The following is a 20351-nucleotide window of genomic DNA, read 5'->3' as shown; positions in this document are numbered from 1 at the left end:
GTCTCTCCCTGAGTCTTACCCCTTTTCTGAATGGATAGGGCCGTATTCTCAGAAGCTGCGCGTCACTAGACAAAACTACTATATTATACAGACCTTGTCCTGCAGCCATAAATGGGAAAGTGTCTTGAATGTTGACATCCCCAGGCTTCACTGACTCTAGATTAGGTTCAGTCAATGGAGTCAAAATAGCAAAGAAGTGGAGTCCTGTGGCTTCTCTTCATGAAATCTCTTAAGAAGCAGCAGCACTTACAGAACATCCACTTGGTGTAGGATACTGGAGCCTGCTGTATCCCTATGCACTTGGGTCTTTACCCCTTAAGCACTTGGATACTCACCCCAGCCTCTCAGAAGTTATGTAAATATCCTTACAGTTGGCCATGTGCCGTCTCTCTATTTCAACGTCTATTGCGCCTTCATAGATTTTTAGCTCCCCAAGGTCAGGGATCATATCTACCAACTCTGTTGTGTTATACTCTCCCAACTGCCTAGTACAGTGCTGTACACACAATAAGCACTGAATAAATATCAGTAGGAGCTTATATTCTAATGGGGGAGTAAAACATAGAAGCAATATATTTGCCTTTGCATTAAAACATCACCACACTACTCCAGGGAATTATTTTAGTGACAATTTCCAGTCTCTTTTGGGATCCTTTTTCTTTCTTTGGAATATCTCCACAGTAAGTGCTAGGGAAATCAATGACTACCCTTGACTGAAGTAAAATGGCCTTTGTTTTCCTTCTTTGGGAAGAAAAGGAGAACTCAACCAGCTTCATAAAAAGTGACTTCCCATGCAATCCTCTTGAACCACAACTTAAAGGTTAAAATCAGATGAAATGTGCATATCAATCTCTCATTTCTTTTAAAACAGGAAGCTGATTTGCAATTTAGCTTGGAATTTGAAAACTTTTAAAAAGAAGACTAATTCCTGACATAATTTTGATAAATAAATCAGTCTATGCTCTGAAGCCAGATATGCTTTTGCAAAAACCCTAACATTCTTACTTAGTCTTAGTGGATTAAGATGCAATTTCATATTCACTGTCTTTTCCTCTTTTGCTGTGATCTTTTTCTGATTTGGCCACAATTTTAGCTTTGAAGAGTACCTGGCAGACCTCTTACTAGATAACTAACTTCACCTTTACTCTAAATCAGAACACATAAGAATAAATGCTTCATATCTTTTCATTGGCTAAACATCTGGATGCATTTTTCTTAAGTTCTGATGAATGTGCCATTTAGCATATACGGTTACATTTGTTCTCCATGTATGTTTAAGCATCTAACCAGCCTGTCAACTTCAATCCTGAATTTCTCTGGTAGCCTAAAAGTTAATAAACTAAAATGAAAAGTATGAGGTTCCTTTCAATAATGGCTCACTGCTGCTATCAAAAATGTAATTTCACTGTACCAAAACTGACAAGCAAATTTTCCAGCTTGTCAAGCCAAGACTGATGTTATAACTCTTACTGATGTAAGGGAAGCTTACTTGTATAAATCATAATTCTGAAAAATCTACTCATCTCATGGAAGTTATCATCCTTACATCAAAACAGTATTAAAGTGTGTTGGAAATATCTGTTCTTTTCAATAAAAAAAAACTCTGGGTGGGTCCGCTTTTTAGTGTGATTCTTCCTGAATGGGAAATTTAGAATGACACATATGTGTACAACAACATCTGCAGAGGCTGTGGTGAGTTAGGGATGCTTGGATACAGAGTTATTTGACAATAAATGGATTCAAAGCATCTTTGTTCTGCGTTGAGAAAAACCGTACATACCAACATCAAAATTACTTAACATTTATAGTAGTCTTAACATTAACATTCTTTACCACCTCTGGCTTCTGCCTTAATCAATCAATTATCCAAGCTTTTAGAAATATTTGAAGTTACGATAGGCATGTAATTCGTTACAGTTTACGCACACTAGTAATAGTATTTTTTGTTTTTAATTTGTGCAGGACGCAGTACTCAGAGCTGGAAAAGAACACATGGGTGATAATTAGATATGGTCCCTGAACCTCAAAGAGCTCAAAACCTAAGAAATATGGACATTACTTTTAAATTAAAAAGTAACTAAGAATGCTAAGCTATTTTTCACTTTCAAAATAGAGACAACTAGGTCAAAATACTTTATTTTTTTCTGTTACTTTATGATTTTGTCAGAAAAAAAGTGGTAAGAGCCTTTAAACTTCTGAAAAGTCCACTTTTACTCAATTTATAAAGTGATGAATCTCAGATAATGTAACCAAGGAATCTTTAGTGTCTCAACTAAAACTGGTAATGAGGTTGGGGCTTTGCAAAACTACATCCATTTTTGAGGTTTGTCAGTTGAAAGGTCATATTTTCAGAATATAATCTGAAATCAAATATGCCTTTTATGTTAATTAAACCACTACTCCGCAAGTAGTTGCATTTACTTCAGTTCTAAATGTCAGGAAAAGGTTTTCCTTTAAATGTAAAGCTCAAATGAACAGAATTGCCATCGGCAATTTAGAAGAAAAATGATTTGGGGCTCACCACAACACTACAGCCATAGCCTGCTCATTATACATAAGAAATAATTTTCGAACAATAAACTCTAATAAGCAGGTCATATAGCATTTACCCAGGCCTTCGCATTTGAAACTCTTTAGGAATTTTAAAAGTAGATGAGACACTTTTACCAGGGTTTGAGGGAAAAAAATAAGGAGTTGGGGGGCAGGGAAAGAAGGCAAGAAGAGTATAAGGTTTTCTATTTGACTAGATTTCCTGGAATTTTACCAGTTCAAATACAAACCTAAGCCAACCCAGCTAAATTCCACATCTAAGTATACTGAGCTTTGATACGGTTCCTTTTGTGAGTTATGTAAGTGTGACCTCAAGACACCTCACTCCTCACCACATGCCCCACACCCTTTTTGCTCAACCTAAACTGGCACTTACTGTTATGTATTAGCAGGTGTCTCTGCAAAGAAAATGGGGTTCGGAACAAAGCTTTACATTCCTCACACTGGAATGGTCTTTCTTCAGAGTGAGCCTGCGGATGAAAGACCGTATGTCAGGTGAAAAGACCAGGAAAATCAATTCTGAGAAATTACCATAATTAGAGTTACTTTGGCTTTGTATCCGGGCAGGGTTGGGAACGAAAAGGAAAGGCGGTAGGAGAGGGTTTGTGTGGGGATGTCATTGGGGGACGTCTTGCAATTCTGACATCAAGGTATAAATAACACTGGGATTTGTCAAAAAGAGAACAAAAACTGCATAAGGAGTTACACAGCTACTCAACTCAAAGTTAAACTAAAACAAACCTCTGTGCCTTCTGGGCTAATCTGTAGGCAGGTGAATTATTTAGAAATTACTATGTTCAATAACACAACATGGAATTCTCTCCACCACTCCAAATACTGTCTTTAGTAGCTTCTCAACTCCCGAGGCACCAGGTTTAAATTTAAAATGGAGAATAATTACTCTCCTTCCTCAGTTCTCAGGAATTACATCCATACCTCAGGTCTGCATCCCTACCTTGCACCTATGATGGAAACCTCATTCATTTTGTCACAGGGATTAATAAAGTGATGGATGGAAATGAATTACTGAACAAAACAATTTCAACATTGCTAGCTTGATTAAGGCTCTCTCAAATTTGGGAAGAGAATTAGCATCTTCCACAACACCCCAAAATTTCAAAGTGCTTCCTCTGTAATCCAGTCCTAGCCTACTGTGACCAGAAAATAAAGCAATTTATGCAATTTCCTATAATTTTAAGATAAAGGATGGTTTTCAAGTCTTCAAACTTCCTTTGGCTAACTAAAAGGATCTCGTGGCCCAAAGCCATTGGGAGTAATGACCAGGTAGTATATCATATATATGGAGATTAAAGTTAAGAACAAAATTATATATGTTTACAACTGTCCTTGCGTATGAAGGACTCAGTTTACCAGTTCTGAGTATTGATTTACGGTTATTATTTTTTTGTTTGTTTTTAAGAAAAATCTTAATAGAAATTCATATTCAGAAAATAAAATGAAAGAGCCAGTGGGAAATCTGGGCTCCTTTCCGTTACATTTACATCATATACAAATCTTATAAGAATACTTTTGCATCATGTTAATGCCAATTGCAGTATGTTGGTTTTCTTGCTCAAAGGGTTACTAAATGGATGCATTTACTTCGAAAAGTAGAGCACGTCACAGAAATGAATTACAAACACTAATGACGTAATAAAAGTACATTTGCAACTTCAGGTATTTTCAAATTGAAATGACATTTAATTCACTTCCACAGCATCCCGGTGAGGAGGTATTAATTACTACAGGCATTGCTGAGTTGGGAATATTAAAGCACCGAAGCCACCTGGGGCCAGAGAGGGTCTGAGTAAGAGTCGAGGCCAGAATTTGGAATATCTTGACTCCCACTTTATTGTCACAACCCAGCTGCTCTGTGGTTTCAAGCCACAAAATCAATAAATCCTTATTGCTTCCACAGTGGTAAAGCAGGAATCAAGGCAAGAGAAGCACCTTGAAAGTGATGAGTTGGTAACATGACAATTAGTGAAATTAGGACATTTAACACCTCTAAATTACCAATTGAAGTCCAATCCCAACAGAGAGTCCCTTAAAAACGTTGCCATTTCATAGATGGCCAGTGCAATGCCTAAACAAGAGGCACTATCAACACAGGACCCATTACCACCCACTGCTAATCTCAGCAGAGAAACCAAGGATTTACTGGACATGAAGAGACTGAACTACCCTCTCACCTTTAGAGGTGGACCCTCCAGAACAGGACTGAGGCACATTGGTGGGGCGGTAGGGGTAAGCTTGCACTGCTGCTGCCCGTGCTGCACCTGTTCTGTGGATAAATAGAGGACTTCAGTCTCCAGGGCTGTCAACCCAGCTCCCTTCACAAAGAGCTACATTAAATCAAAATTACAAAAATTTTAAAAAAATAAATAAAGGAGCCTTAACCCAAAAATGCTTGGCGCTTTTGCTTCTGATAGGAGCACAGTGCTGTCCGCCCCCTCATTGAACTCTTCTGATTTTCATAGTCTTTTAGCTCTAGTGGTTCTCTGTGTGATATCTGTGAAACTCTTAGGTTACAGCTCATCTGAATGGGCTACAGACACCCACGTTCATACAGTGCCAAACAAAGCAGTTTCTTCCCAGGCACCAATAAGCACTGGATTATCTTGACTGTTTTTGCACACATGGAACAAGTATGGAAAACCCTTATAGAAGGACCTGTTAAAACTGTCAAATTTCAAGGGCATTTTTCTGTGCTGCTTCTTCATCAGAGCTGGCTGAATGTGCAAATGGCTCAATGTGCAGACGTTTCACCAAATGAAGGACCTCATCAGGGCTACTGAAATTGGGATGCTAAACTGCCTGTTGGTGAAGTACGTCTTTCCAGAGGAACTCTGAATTTTCACAGGAAATCCCATTTCCCTGGCTGGTAAAGGATAGAGCAAAATGTTGGTTATGCAAATCCTGGGAAAAAATTGGTAGAGCAAATATAAGGGACACCCTTCTTGGAGATTTTCATTTGATTTCTGATTTTGCCAAATATTGTGCCCGCAGGCCTTCCTGTTATCAGCTTTTTATAGCCCTCACAGACCTGTAACCCTGACAAGATTAGGAGGTGGAAGGGAATGCAGGGGGGCAGTTGGCTGTTTAATAATTACCAAAACTCCCATTCTGAGGGCAGGAAAAAATAGCTCATATGCTAGGCACAAGAGGGCAGGTAGTGCTTAAAGTATCAGATGAAGTGTTTGTAAAATGCTCTGTTGCTTAATCGGAAGCTATGAAACCTCACTGCAGGCAGCTTGGACACATTAGACACCAGACTTGGGCAACCCTTGCTGTTTGAGAAGTGGGCACAGATTATCTCTGGCGCTAAAATAACATTCTGTAAGTAGGTTCTCCATCCAGTGGCATCGGAATGGACTCCTTCACTGGGCGCACAATCATTTTACCTCAAAATCTGGTTTGGCAAACAAAGGGCAAGGCCACTTTGCAGATGTTTGAGTGAACCAGTGCTCTGCACACAGTAAGCGCTCAATAAATACGATTGAATTAACTGAACGAATGAACCACACTAAGTCTGTGAGAGGTCTGAAGGCTCTCTCAGCTCTGCCACATTGCTCACCAGAGCCAGGGACTCTAGGAGTTTCTGGGCTACTCTTAGACCAACTTGTTGCTTCTAAGACACCAAAGAAGTTAGATTTCCCCAGCACCAAAGGGGAACCAAATCTCTGTGTCTCCCAGACTGAGGGAAGAAGCAGAAGGGGATCCTGCTGGGGGGAGGAGAGGAGTGAGAGTCCAATACTGGACATTCTCCTGCCAGAACTAGGTCCTCTTCCTTCCAATTTATTGTCCCATCCAAAAAGGAAACTAGTGTGACTTCTTGAAATACTTGGGCAGTGCTGATGCTGGCAAAATTCTAACATCATTCTTATTGATCTCAGAACTCTGGTGCTCGGGTCTCGCAAGGGAAATAGTTTCCTAAACAGTAGGAAAATCTCACCCTTTCTGTTTTGTGGATGGCTGGGTTCCAAACATTTGGATAATATTGGCTCAGGAAATACTTTTTCTTTTAACTCACCCACCCAGCTGAAATGTCAACGCCACTACAGATTAAATAGTCTCAATGAAATCCTTTTCTCAAGAAGATACAGATGTGAGCTAGAGTCAAATGGCCCCACGTTTGACTCAATTTCTAATTTTAAATACAAAACATACGGTATGATGGTTAACTATATTGTATTGATTTTGGCATTTGAAGCTATCAAGTGTAGAATTTTTCATAAAAAACTGCTGTTTTGACACATTTTAACATACAGCATACATTTCCTACTGCATGTTTAAAGAGCAAACTGCACCAGTACACTAGAATGTAAATAATACTCTAGAAAGAACATAGTTAAAAAATTATAGGATGTAGTTCAAACAGCGTCAGTACTTTTAAAAAGTGTATTTCCCAATTGCTTAGTACAGTGCTCTGCACACAGTAAGCGCTCAATAAATACGATTGAATGAATGAATGAAAAAGACACATTATATTAACAGTTTGCTGAAGTCTTCTCTAACCTATTTATTACATATTATTAAGGCAAAGACAGCATCTAAATAATTGCAAAACCAACTGTTTTGAAACCATGTACAGAGGATCACTTAACTTTAGCTCTTAATTTTTACAATATTTTGTCATGAAATCTGTGATGTGAACTTAATCCTCTATTTGCCTATTATTGCCCTTCTAAATACGCTGAGGCTTTAAAATGCATTCGATGCCACTGATGATAAAAAATAGACTGCTCTCACTGAATCCAATTCTATACAGTGCTAGCTATCATTATGCCCCCCAAACCCCAGTGATATCTCTACACCAATTAACATTTTGGTACATCACATGGAGAAAGGGTTCAATGGTTTAAAAGGGTGTCAAACAAAGTAATTAAAATTCAGTACAAGTAATAAACACTTATATATGATCTCTTTGTTATCATTATCATCCTCATCAACAATACAGCTCCCTTGGGAAAATAAATTGGGTGCAAATTTATGAATTTCATTACTCTCTAGGGTTTAATGCCAGAATTTCCCCACTTTCCAAATACCTAAATTTTGGCTCTAAAAACAGAGATAATCCTTTCAAATGATCACTACTTTTATCATCAAAATACTGCTTTATCTTATGGGATGTAACAACACAGAAAACATGTAGTATTGTGATCCAAGAAAGCAAATTATATATTAGAAAACTAAAGGGATCTATGTTTATGTTCCTGAACCATCGGCTGCTATTCATGATACACGATAATGAGCAGATTTAGCATTTGTCTCCTTTTCTTCTCTCTCCTCTCCAGAGTCATATTTTTTTCAAGTTCACAATCAGCCATAAACAAACCCTGATGAAACAGGGATCATTTTGCCTTTTATAAAAAGTGACTTCCCAGAATTTATTACTGGCATGTCATTGTCACTGTATCCATTGTGTAGTAGGGCTTTATACGACACTAAGATGATATAATATTTAGAGGAACATGTTTGCCTTACAGCAGAAGGACTTTTGCAAGAAAGAACCTCATTGTTCCTATCGAGTTTAAGGCATTGTTATTACTTTTGTATGATTTATGACTCTAAAGTATGAGAAATGGTGCAGAAATCCTGTGCCAAATTCCCAGATGGCATATAACCTGAGCCAAACTGTGAAAAACTTGTAAATATAGGTATATCAGTTTCATTAAAGAAAGGAGAAAGGGGTTTTGAAAGGCTGGGCAGGACACCAGCCAGATTATTCTTTACAGTCCTATAATTTGGAGGCAGCAGTGACTGCTGCACTTCTGCCACTGAAAGCAAACTCCTAGGTTAAAAATACTGGCAGGCCAAGATTTCTGCCAACCTAACACCACCTTGCTTTATATGGACACGGTGCTTAAGACCAGTGTTGTTCTGGATGTAACACTCTTGAAATACTTAAAGGATAATTGTGATGCAATAGAGACACTGCCTTTTTGCAATTCCAAATCAAACACCATTAGAATAAGATTATTATGAAAACCTAAAGATGGGCTATTTTAGATTTGATGTACTCTACTTTTGCTTGCCAATTCATAACGAAAAAAAAAATCAGAACAGAACTGATTATAGTACTAACTTTTTTCACTTTTCTTTTGAAAATGAATTATCAAAATTTCTTTAGAACAAAAAAACCAAGGAAAAGCCTCCAATTCTTGAATTGCTTGGGTTACAAACACCCTGCCCCAATATCATGATAAACTGCTTTAAGACCAAAACAGCCAGAAAGAAAACAAAAATTGCTGAGTTCTTTACCTTCTTGTGATTCTTGTAAACATTTCTGTGGGCAAATCCCTTTCCACAAAGCCTGCATTTATAAGGTTTATCTTCACTGTGTATTATTTTGTGTGCAGTCACTTGATCGAGTCGTTTGAAGGACTTGTTGCAAACCTCACAGATGTAGGGGCGTTTTTCTGCAGAAAATGAGTGGGGACATTTAATCTCCTGTTTATATAGGGGAAGAAGATGAAAGGGAGAGACAGTATCTCTTCTTCAGAGATTTCGAGCAGTGAAGTCAACCCAATTAAGACTAAACCAATTAGAAAGGCAACTAGTGCACTTCATGAATGATGCACTAGGGTGCCTCAAGAAACTGGCACGGTATTTTGTGATATTCATTTCCACACCTAAATTCCAATTAATTAGATGAAATCAAAAGAAAATGTCTTCAAAAGCACATGGTTTGCTTCCACAGGTGAAAGTAGGGATTATAGTTTTAAATGTTTTCCACTTTTGCGATATTCACATAATTAAGTTCCCAAGCAAAGTTACTGTGCAAAAGCACTGTAAGTCAAATACCAATTTCATGATTTGCAAAAAATTTTCCCCCAGGTCAAAGAACAAAAAAGAAAAGAAACAACCCAAATCAGTAAGAAAGGTGTTTTCAAAATAAAGCCTCGGCAAATTGAATTCTCAGTCTATTTTTACGGGAGCAAATGTGCTGCTGAATAAGCAATAATTTGTAGTACTCAGGGATTGGATAAAAGGAGCCTAAATTCCTGAGTTTATGTTCTTTAAGATACCAGAATATCTATTTTCAAAAAATTATTACATTAGGCAAAAGAATGAGTGGGTACCTGAATGGGTTATCATATGCCTCTTTAGCTGATTAGCCGAAATAAATTTCTTGTCACACTCTTGACACTCAAAGATCTCGTGAATCTGCAAAATGGACATTAAAGCATATGGTTTTTAAAATTATTGAACAAGATCATGTGTCACAGGCTTAGAGAATAATCGAGCCGACTTAAAATTTCTTGGACAATAACTAGTACTCATTGGGACACATTATGATTTCCTCCTCAAATATCTTACCCGGAGTGTCTTTGAGATGCCACGATTCAAGTTACTGAACAAAAACACATTAAAGATATATAGTATAAACAAGCATGTAAATAAAGCTTATATGGTATGATGTTTCCCAAAACAGGCTATAAACATGTGTTTATGTTAAGAAGAGTAGTCCCGCTGGTTAATCCAGTGGGAAAAGCACACCTCTCCCAGTTGGAGATCTGGCTTCTGATCCTAGTTCTGCCTGCTGATGCCCTGTCATTAGAGGTAAAGTTTTCTTCCTAAAGGACTACCCAAGGCATTCTGCAAAGGTGGACAGGAACAGGAGGAATCCTGAAAAATAATAGGTGGGGCAAACTAGCATGATTACCATTGCTGCGGCAACAAGGCAGAAGCGGCTTAGCTTAGTGGAAAGAGCTCGGGCTTGGGAGTCAGAAGGACTTGGGCTCTAATCCTGGCCTCACCATTTCTCTGCTGTGTGACCTTGGGCATGTCACTCAACTTCTCTGTGCCTCAGTTACCTCATCTGTAAAATGGAGATTAAAACTGAGCCCCATGTGGGACATGGGCATTTAATACAGTGCCTGGCACACAGTAAGTGCTTAATATCTTTTTTTTTTTTTTTTTTTACAGCACTGAGGGAAAGCATCGGGACTATGGTGTGTCAGTGGGTCCTGCAAATGGAAAGCCTTTGTGTGATTTTTCACAGTGGGTCACATCTCTGCCTACCCAAGGGGAACCTGCATCCCACGGGAAACCTGACTGGCAGAGACGGGAGGCTTCAGGAGGCAGACAGGTAACCACTACCACCATAAGCTATTCCTTCGAGCAGGTGCTCCATCTCTAAGCCTCATTAATGGGAATTTTTTGTAAGAGTGGGAAATGATCATTGGCACATGGACCTGATCTCAATTTACAAACTTGAAACTAATACCTGCCAAACTACTTTAATTTAATTTCTAAATTGAATTTGAGTTTGCCAATGACGTCAATTGGTGAAACCATTTTTGTACTAACAACATTCTAAATTTTTAAAAAATGAACTCAAAGCTGTTTAAAAACTGGCTATTAAATCAAACATTACATAGTAATTATTTTTGACTACACTTGCTAGATCAGAATTCTGTTGTAATCTTAACTCGTCCAAGTATTATAAGCCTTTTACACTTGGAGTTAAATCTAAAATTGATAGATAAATTTTGAAAATTATTTTAGGACATAGTTAAGTTGTAGATATTTAATAAAAATCACTACAGCTAAACATGCCTCAGAAAATAGCATTCTGGGTAAGAACAGTCCTCCGAGCCACAGTTGGAGACAGATGCTCAGAGGGACAGTGTGAGTTTGGTCCAGTTGTATGCAACCACATGCCCTACATAAACACTCAATTTAATATCACTATCTTTTCTCTTTATTTTCACTTTTCTTTTCAACATGGGAAAAAACACTACTGAATACTTGCAAGAGTTGATATAATCCAGAAAGTTGTCTTCACATTGAAGACACCTCTTGACCCTACACTGGTGAAGGGAATCTAATAATAACTAACAGAAACTACCTGCAATATTTAGTAAAGGCAGCTAGTTGCTTTTATACTAAGCTTGAGCTGGGGGAAGGGAAGAGAAGGCAGGTCATAGTGGTGGGTGACAGCTGTGATGGAAACGAAAATGCCCCTGAACCCAGTTATCCCCACATCTCCTGAAGTGCAAAGAGCCCCAGCTTGGGAGTTCAAGGACCTGGTGTTAATCCTCTTTCTGTCACCTGCCTGCTGTAGGGCCTTGGACAATTCATACCTTCTCCATGCCTCGGTTTCCTCATCTGCAAAATGGGGATTCAACATCTTTTCTCCCTCCTACTTAGACTGAGTGCTCCCGGAGGGAAAAGGACTGTGTCCACTTGTACCCACCCCAGAGCTTAGTAAACTGCTTAGCACATAATAAGCACTTAAATACCACACTTATTATTAAGAGTATTAGACAAATGGGGAAAAATAGCAGGGATCCCAGGATGGCCAAACAAATAAGGAAAGGTGGGAGGAAATGCTAAAATGCCCGTTGTTGCCAATGGCTCTATGTTGCCAACTTGTACTTCACAAGCACTTAGTACAGTGCTCTGCACACAGTAAGCGCTCAATAAATATGATTGAATGAATTCAATGAATAAAATGGTATTTAAATGCTCAGTGCTGAAATGTATTGAAAAATGCTTCAACATGAGGCAGTGGCAAGAGACTGACATTCCAGCTCTGCCAGAGGATACCAGCTTTATTATATGCCATATACCGCACTTGCTACATTTATGAGGAAGACCACTCAGTGGACACAAACACAGAGGTTAAAGGGAAACTAAGTGTCAGGTGATTCAGGAACTCAAAAATCTAACATGCCACTGACAATATAAATAAGCACCCATGTCTTCTCTTACATGGAAGCCTCACAGAGCACTAGGAGAGGCCTCTCAGTCTCAGGATTTGAAGCTATTTCCAAAGCAATGTAATGGAGTGAAGTCACTTTTTACAAGACAAAGAATGGTGCTTTACACTAATTTTAATTGTTTTAAACCAATATATGAATTATGCATCTAGGCAGTAAATCGAAGCCCTGAAAAATTCAGTATCATTTATCTGCATATTGGCTTTACTACATCATTTCAGGCTCATGGCTGATTTGATAATTATATAAAACTATTACATTAGATACTCACATTGTGGAATAACAAACTTGTTTTACTTGAGTATGAAAATGCAGAACATAACATGAAACAATTCTAATTGAAATAACATTTCTGTACCTAATGAATAATTCCAATTTTTTTCCTCAGTGATTTCTCCTATCATAAGATGTCACAATTTGGGAAATTTATCACCCACAACAAATTTCTAGCAACATGTTTCTCACTTTTCCTTTACTGGCTCTGTTTCTATTCACCTTAATTTTAAACAACTGCCGGATTTTTGGCAAAGTGAAGCCAAATTGCCTGATCATTATCTTTATGGGAATATCAAGTGGATTCAGTTTCCTAGGTAAAGTGCCTCTGAGCCTGCATTTCAGCTCATGAAGCCAAATAAAGCCAAGATTGTTCATTAACGCCGGCATTAAGTTTTCTCCTAGAAAGGGGAGAAGTCTGTCACCCATGAGACTGTGGAATTGGGATAACATCCAAAGTTTCAATTTATACAAGAATAATTCTCTTTTTCATTGTATCATTCCTGCATGAACAGTACCTAAGAGGAGGCACTGTCACAATGACAAATGCTGTTACCTTGGTAGCAGCCCTAAATAACCCAAATTCCACCCTGCTTATAAGATGACAAAGACAAAGTCTGCTAGAGTCAAACTTGATCTTACTGACCTTACGATGCTCTTGAAGATTGGATACTGACGAACACTTCTTATTGCACACTGCACACATTAGCTTTTTCCTAATGCTTCCTAAGGCAGAAACAAAACCACCATCATCTTAACAAATCAGTTTCAAGAGACACTGAATGTTTCCACTGGGCATGTTAATTTTCCACAGGTCATTTGACTGATGAAAGAATTGTGCTCTGGCATCTGATGAATGAATGAATCTTCCCAAATCAGAATTACAAAACTTCCCCCAGGTGTTATGTTTCCTAGGACTTCAGTGGAATGGAGATTGTACAGTGCTTCCCATGTTAATCTCTTTTTAAAAAAGAATAACTTTGTCAAGATTGGCAATATCACCTATCTTGCACATAGAGTACAGTATAAACTAATATTACAGGAGGCTAAAATTAAGTCCTCTGAAAATATTCAGATTGGAGGTTCAAAATTTTCAAAACTTCACTTTGGGTTCCCAGTAGCAAATCTCAGAGTTCCTAATTCACTGATGAGCTTTTAAATGCCTCACTTAGAACTTTCTTCATATCCCTATATATTCATTTATTGATTTCCTACGTTTGGGGGGAGGGGGGTACTGCCTCAGTGCTCGGAGTTTTTGAGCCTCTTAAATCTGAGGAAACTCTTATTCCATCATTGTGATGCTCATGAACATGACAGTGAACAGAGCAGAACCAAATAAAACATCAGAAAATTGCACTTCAAGTGCTTGAGATGTAGCAAAGCAAAGGTTTAAGGTCATTTCCGGCATATAAAACATCAGTAAAACTAACTGATTTTCTAACTGGTTAATGGGGAAAAATGGGTGGAGTCTCTTGCCCACTAATAACCAGTACCCTATTTTGGGCTTATCTTTGGCTCTCTCTCCTATTTTGCAGCCAGGCCAAGGTACACCCAAACAAATCCATTTTATCCATATTAGTTACAGCATTCTACGTGTATACATCGTCTTAGTATCATAGAAACCAAAGAAATTCACCTAACAGAGAAAGGAAAGTTGCAATATGGAAACATTCCTCTTAAATTCAGAAAAAAATTTATTTTGATCCTCATTAACCAAAATTTTAAAATACCCTTATATGCTTCAAGAAGACAGAGCTTTAGAACAAATTCAATATTTCAAGTCTTTGCTGAAATACAGAAAATTCATAGGAAGTCAAAGACTTTGTCTAGTCTTAAAAAGATGAAGTTTTTTATTAGGACTACTACCAGTCAGGTTGGGGGGAGTTCTGTTTTTTTCTCTTTTTTTCCTTTTTAATGCCACTTTCCTTTCCTACTGGTATAACACCATCTCATATTAAGAATGAGATTATTGATTTGTAATGTCACAGATCACTTCTTTAAAAAGATTGTTAAGAGATGGTGTGAATGAACCGGAAATAAACTACAGGATAACTTTATAAAGTAATCCTGAACATTCTTTAGGTCTCACATCACGCCCATACATCTTAAGATTTAGTGTATTTTTTATTCAGATACTCAAAGAACTCAGGTCTGCAAAGTATGCACGACGAAATTCACTTCCCCTGAAGCATTCTTAACCAAATTAGATAAGGAATTTGCAATAGAACAAATCATGAAACATTTCAATCTGCAATGAATTCAAATTTAAATTCATGAAAAATTAGCAAGGTTGTTAAAAGTCATAAACCAGATGTTATTATCCTTTTCAGAGTTGTATTAAAAAGGGACAGAGAATTTAATTAGAGTTTGTCTATTTGCCATTGTTTCAAGTTCATTTTATAAGTCTATGAAATAGCTTTATTATAAGGCACAATAACTGCAGGACTATGTTTACATTTAAAAACCTGGGTGACAAAATCCTTCTTTTAATTACACACTTAGAAAAAGGAGCCCGCAGTGGAGACTGAGAATGAATGGCCGGAGAGATAAGAGGAGAACCAGGAGTGGACGGGGTCTGTGAAGCCAAGGTTGGATAGCGTTTTGAGGAGAAGGGGGTGGTCCACAGTGTCTAAGACAGCTGAGAGGTTGAGGAAGGTTAGGATAGAGTAGGAGCTGTTGGATTTGGCGAGAAGGTCATTGGTGACCTTTGAGAGGGCAGTTTCAGTGGAATGTAGGGGACGGAAGCCAGATTGGAGGGGGTCGAGGAGAGAGTTGGCGTTGAGGAATTCGAGGCAGCTGAACCTGCACCATATTTAGCATCAATTCATAAGTTGGATCGAAGTTCCAAGGAAATGAGGCAGCGGGTGTAGACGACTCGTTCAAGAAGTTTGAAAGGAAAGGTAGGAAGGAGATAAGGCGATAACTAGAAGGGGAGGTGGGGTAAAGAGAGGGGTTTTTTTTTAGGATGGGGGAGATGTGGGCATGTTTGAAGGCAGAGGGGAAGGAACCAGTGGAGAGTGAACAGTTGAAGATAGAAGTTAAGGAGGGGAGGAGGGCAGGGATGAGAGATTTTATGAGATGCGCTTAGCACAGTGCTCTGCACACAGTAAGTGCTCAATAAATACAGTTGATGGACAGAGAGAGGTAGAGACGGACAGACCTACTCTCATACTCCCGCAATCAGGAGATTAGTAAGCGAAAATATAGAGGATGTCCTATATAAAAGCCCGTACATAGGAGGCCAGAGTTAGGGATGTTACTTAAGATCAGTCAGTCAGTCAATCATATTTATTGAGTGCTTACTGTGTGCAGAGCACTGTACTAAGCGCTTGGAAGAGTACAATTCAAATGACACATTCCCTGCCCATAACAGGCTTACAATATAGAGGGGGAGACAGACATTAATATAAATAAATTACAGATATGTACTAAGATGGGTGAGGACTTATCCCCAGGCACCAGCAAAGCTGCTGGGCTCACTAGAAATGCATCATACAACAGCTGTATTGTCTAGAAGTGCGGCTGTGTGTTCAGGGCTCCTGCCAATCAATCAATCAATTGATGACCTTTATTAGCACAGTGCTCTGCCCACAGTAAGCACTCAATAAATACCACTGACGAAGATGATGATGATGAGGGGCGTCTCTGGTGGAATCAGATGTGCGCCAGACACGCTTGTTTCCACTGAAGAATCAGGGGTGTTTTGACTTCCTTTCAAGGGGCTGGTGGGGGGGGCATTACTGTGCTCTCCAAATTCACAAACAAAGAAATAGACTGGGGAATCTTCTAGTTAAGATGACACTGGGATACGCCACAGTTAACTTTACCTACGCCTTTAAGATCTGACGTGAAAGGAGAACTTGCTCACTGGCTTTTAAGAGAGAAATCTTCTGACTTTTAAACATAAAAATTAACTACAATTACCATATATTAGCATACTGAGAAATCCCAACTTTTATTCCAATTTTAAACTGCAATGGCCAGGAAAGATTTGGGAAAATGCCCTAACAGCTCTCAGCCCTAACAGCTAAAGTCCAAATTAATTTGGAAAGTTTTCTGGGTGTGCCTAGCCAGAATCAAATGTATTCAAATTAGAAATTTTCATCCCTAAGGTATGACTGCATAATCAAAGGGAAATTATTAGTGTCTGTGTGGAGGATGTCATTTGTTTTGATCACCTTTGAGATAAAATGTGCTATCAAAATGTGAATATAAATTAATGATATATGTAACTGCATAGTTGCATTCTGGTCATTATGCAATGTAGAATGAGGATTATAAAATCTAGTTTCCAGAAAAAAAATCTGAAATATTTCTTTGATGAAATATCCAATTCCTTATGTCTGAGTGAAGTTAATCTTTTTTCTCAATAATAATAATAATAATAATGGTGGTATTTGTTAAGTGCTTACTATGTGCCAAACACTGTTCTAAGCGCTGGGGTACATACAAGGTGATCAAGTGGTCCCACACGGGGCTCACAGTCTTAATCCCCATTTTACAGATGACGGAACTGAGGTGCAGAGAAGTTAAGTGACTTGCCCAAAGTCACACAGCAGACAAGTGGCGGAGGTGGGATTAGAATCCATGACCTCTGCCTCCCAAGCCCCTGCTCTTTCCACTGAGCCATGCTGCTTCTCAAGTTAGGCAGTAGAAATTCCTGAAGGGTGCCAGTTAAAAACAGAATTATTTTCAAGGAAAAACAAGGTTAAAGCAGGAGACGTGCAATGTTAAACACAATGCCATGGTTTTTAACAATGCTGAGATATTCCTTGGAAGCAGGGCTTCACACAGTGAATATCTGAATTGCTCCTCAAAGTTTAATCCTTAAATCGTCTTGTTGCCAAAACGAAGCTGAATATCAACCACAGACTTGCAATCGTGCCTGTAAATCCATAATGTCAAAAACTGCTTAAAGATGGCAGAGAAAGGCTCATGCTGCTGAAACCAATATATAACAGAAATTGGCCCCGGGGGCGGGGACTGATGATATGTAGTGAAGAAAGATCTCCCAGAATAGCACCACACGTGTGAAAGGCAATGGGAGGTGCAACTCTAGCCGGGAGAGAGAATTAAAAGCAGAACCTGATTGTCTGGGGAGAGGGAGCCCCCTCAAAAGTGACACATTCTATCATTTCTTACCGGTGTGAACATTCTCTTTGTGCTTCTTCAGGGCATCCTTACTCTTGAACCGCTTCCCACAGCTCTCTGCCTTGCATATGAATCTGGCATCGCTTCTGCACGCCTCCTTGTGCTGCTCAAAACTAGAATGGGGGAAGTAAAGGGGGAAGGGAGAACGGGACGATGAATACACGTCTAGGAAAACCAGACTCCCAGCAAGTTCAAGGCATGCCACCAAATTGGATACTAGGACCATCTCATGCATGACCTAACGCAGGTAGACTTTCAAGTAATTAAGTTCATTTGCTGTTCGGTAGCAAAAACTAAGAAGCGTGAAAGCAGGCATGCAAATGGACAGCTACCATAGATATAATGGCAGAGTGGATAAAGCACGGGCCTGGGAATCAGAAGGTCATGGGTTCTAATCTTGGCTCATCCACTTATCTGCTATGTGACCTTGAGCAAGTCATTTCATTTCTCTGTGTCTCGATTACCTCATCTGATAGATGGGGATGGAGAATGTAAACCCCATGTGGGACAGGGACTGTGTCCAACCCGATTTGCTTGTGTCCACCATATCTCTTAAGCACTTAGTACAGTGCTCTGCACACAGTAAGCGCTCAATAAATACGATTGATGATATAACTGGGATCCAAACACTCAGACACAACACCTTGATTCAGAGCTGAACGTAGAATTGCAAACGGAACACTGATAGCTTCTCGAAGATTCCCCAGGGTTGATGTTCTCTGTGCATTGAAGGACACTGGAGGAAAAGATGAGAAAGAAGAACAAAATGCAGCAGGTCATAAGGGCAATTTATTTGAAAATTAGACTGGTGTAAGATCCAACTCGGACCTCTGCTTTCTCACCCTTGGACTATCAGCCTTTTAGAAAAGAGAGAGCATCTTAAGAACAAAATTTGGAAAATACTAGAGACAATGCCAAGGCTCCAGTCAGTAACGATGTAAAGTTGGGCAGGTCATATCCATTTTTAATAGATGGAGAAGTATACTTGGATAGTACCCATAAATTCCGAGTCCAACAGTTACAAAAAGGGACTCTTTTGCTATTCTAGGTTTAATAGTCTGAGTGTCATATTGCTAAGGCTACAGGCAGCATCGCTATTCTGTTTTTTAGAATTCATAAAACATGTGGCATGTAATTTCAACTCAGTGTTATTGGGTGTTTTTCTAAGGCCAAAAGAAATAATAATACACTTCATACAATAAGCCCTCCTCCTTGCCAGATCTAACAGTCTCTACTGTATCCCAAGCTTCCTTGACCTCTTGGCTGTTTTGGCATTGAGGGCCAGACCCTTCACTGGCAAACCCTGATTTAATGACATAGTTCTCTCCTGGTTCACCTGGTTCCCACCCCTATCAGTGTCACATTAAGCTCTAAATTCTCTTTTCTCAATCTACCCTCAACTCCCTTAGAGAGCTCATCCACTCCCATGGCTTCATTTACCACATCTACAATAATAATAATTGTGGTATTTGTTAAGTGCTTACTGTGTGCCAGGGACTGTACTAAGCACTGGGATGGATACAAGCCAATCAGGTTGGAGAAGAGTCCCTGTCCTACATGGGGCTCACAGTCTTAATCCCCATTTTACAGATAAGGTAACTGAGGCAAATAGAAGTTAAGAGACTTGTCTAAGGTCACATTGCAGACAAGTGGCGGAGTCAGGACACTGCAGACAAGTGGCAGAGTCAGGATTAGAACCCAGGTCCTTCTGACTCCCAAGCCTATGCTCTATCCCCTAGGGTCACGCTGCTTATCTCTATGAAGATGACTCCCAAAGCTACTCACTAGTCCTAACATAATCCTCCCTTTCTGCAATCTTAGCATCTCCTCCTGCCTCTGGAACACTCTAATGGGTGTTCTGGGAGTAACTTAAACTGAATATGCCCAAAACTGAACTCCTTTCTTTCCTTACAAATCCTCCCCTTCACCAAATTACCACCACCATCCTCTCTACTCCTGAAACCCATTATCCTTGGCATTATTGATTTCTACTCTACCTCCCATCTGAAAATTTTACTAGTGTCTGTCTTTCTTGCTGGATTGTAAGCTCCTTGAAGACTGGACCATGTCTACTAACTCCACTGTACCCTTCTAATGATTAGTAGGGTGCACTTAAAAGGTACTCAAATAAAACTGATTTATGTGGAAGCATTTTATGTATTTCTCTCTTTTAAGCTTGCATTTTGGGGTTTTCCTCCACAACTTCAATAAAAGAAAAAGTATATTCACCAATCAGCCTGCCCAACTTTTCCTCCACATATACCCTGATTCCAGAGAGGTGAAAGCTGGAAGCAATTTGGGCCTAATCTGTTATCTTCCAAGGGACCTCAAAATAATACCCAATCGACCCTGATCTAGGATTTCAGATAAGTTTATGAACTCTGAGAAATTACAACAAAAATGAAAAGATTTTTCTGGCAAGTCAGTAAGCAGAAGAGAGATCTACCAGAAGTCCAGAAGTTAAAGGCTTTAGACTCTGCGCTCAGAACATTACAGAGTTCAAATGCCTGCTAACGATAAGCTGAAAAGCAATGAAACCTGCCTTACATGGGTAGGTTCATTTTTTGAGAATTTCTCCACGATCACATTTGTGAACCAACCTAACGTCAAGTGCCAACTTAATATTAGCTGGGATTCCACCAGGCA

At 39.1% G+C, this 20351-nt stretch overlaps 1 protein-coding gene across 3 annotated transcripts in view; it reads right to left on the bottom strand.

Moving 5' to 3' along the window:
- The window catches only part of PRDM5 (PR/SET domain 5), a 144582-nt gene that overhangs the window by 63118 nt on the left and 61113 nt on the right, over positions 1-20351 (bottom strand). For all 3 annotated transcript variants that reach the window (XR_005456519.1, XM_038769297.1, XM_038769298.1), the window contains exons 6-12: positions 18349-18441; positions 17697-17818; positions 13201-13280; positions 9636-9720; positions 8815-8972; positions 4743-4829; positions 2927-3020 (exon numbers count right to left, since the gene is read on the bottom strand). Coding sequence is in view for 2 of the 3 variants with exons in the window: in XM_038769297.1 (XP_038625225.1) it covers positions 2927-3020; positions 4743-4829; positions 8815-8972; positions 9636-9720; positions 13201-13280; positions 17697-17818; positions 18349-18441 (719 nt within the window). In the remaining variant the exon portion in view is untranslated. The remainder of the gene's footprint in view (positions 1-2926; positions 3021-4742; positions 4830-8814; positions 8973-9635; positions 9721-13200; positions 13281-17696; positions 17819-18348; positions 18442-20351) is intronic.

The sequence above is a fragment of the Tachyglossus aculeatus genome, chromosome X5, assembly GCF_015852505.1.
Source record: "Tachyglossus aculeatus isolate mTacAcu1 chromosome X5, mTacAcu1.pri, whole genome shotgun sequence".
NCBI classification, from domain to species: Eukaryota; Metazoa; Chordata; class Mammalia; order Monotremata; family Tachyglossidae; genus Tachyglossus; species Tachyglossus aculeatus.
The sequence above is the reverse complement of the archived record's forward strand: the minus strand, read 5'-3'. Positions and strand labels throughout refer to the sequence as shown.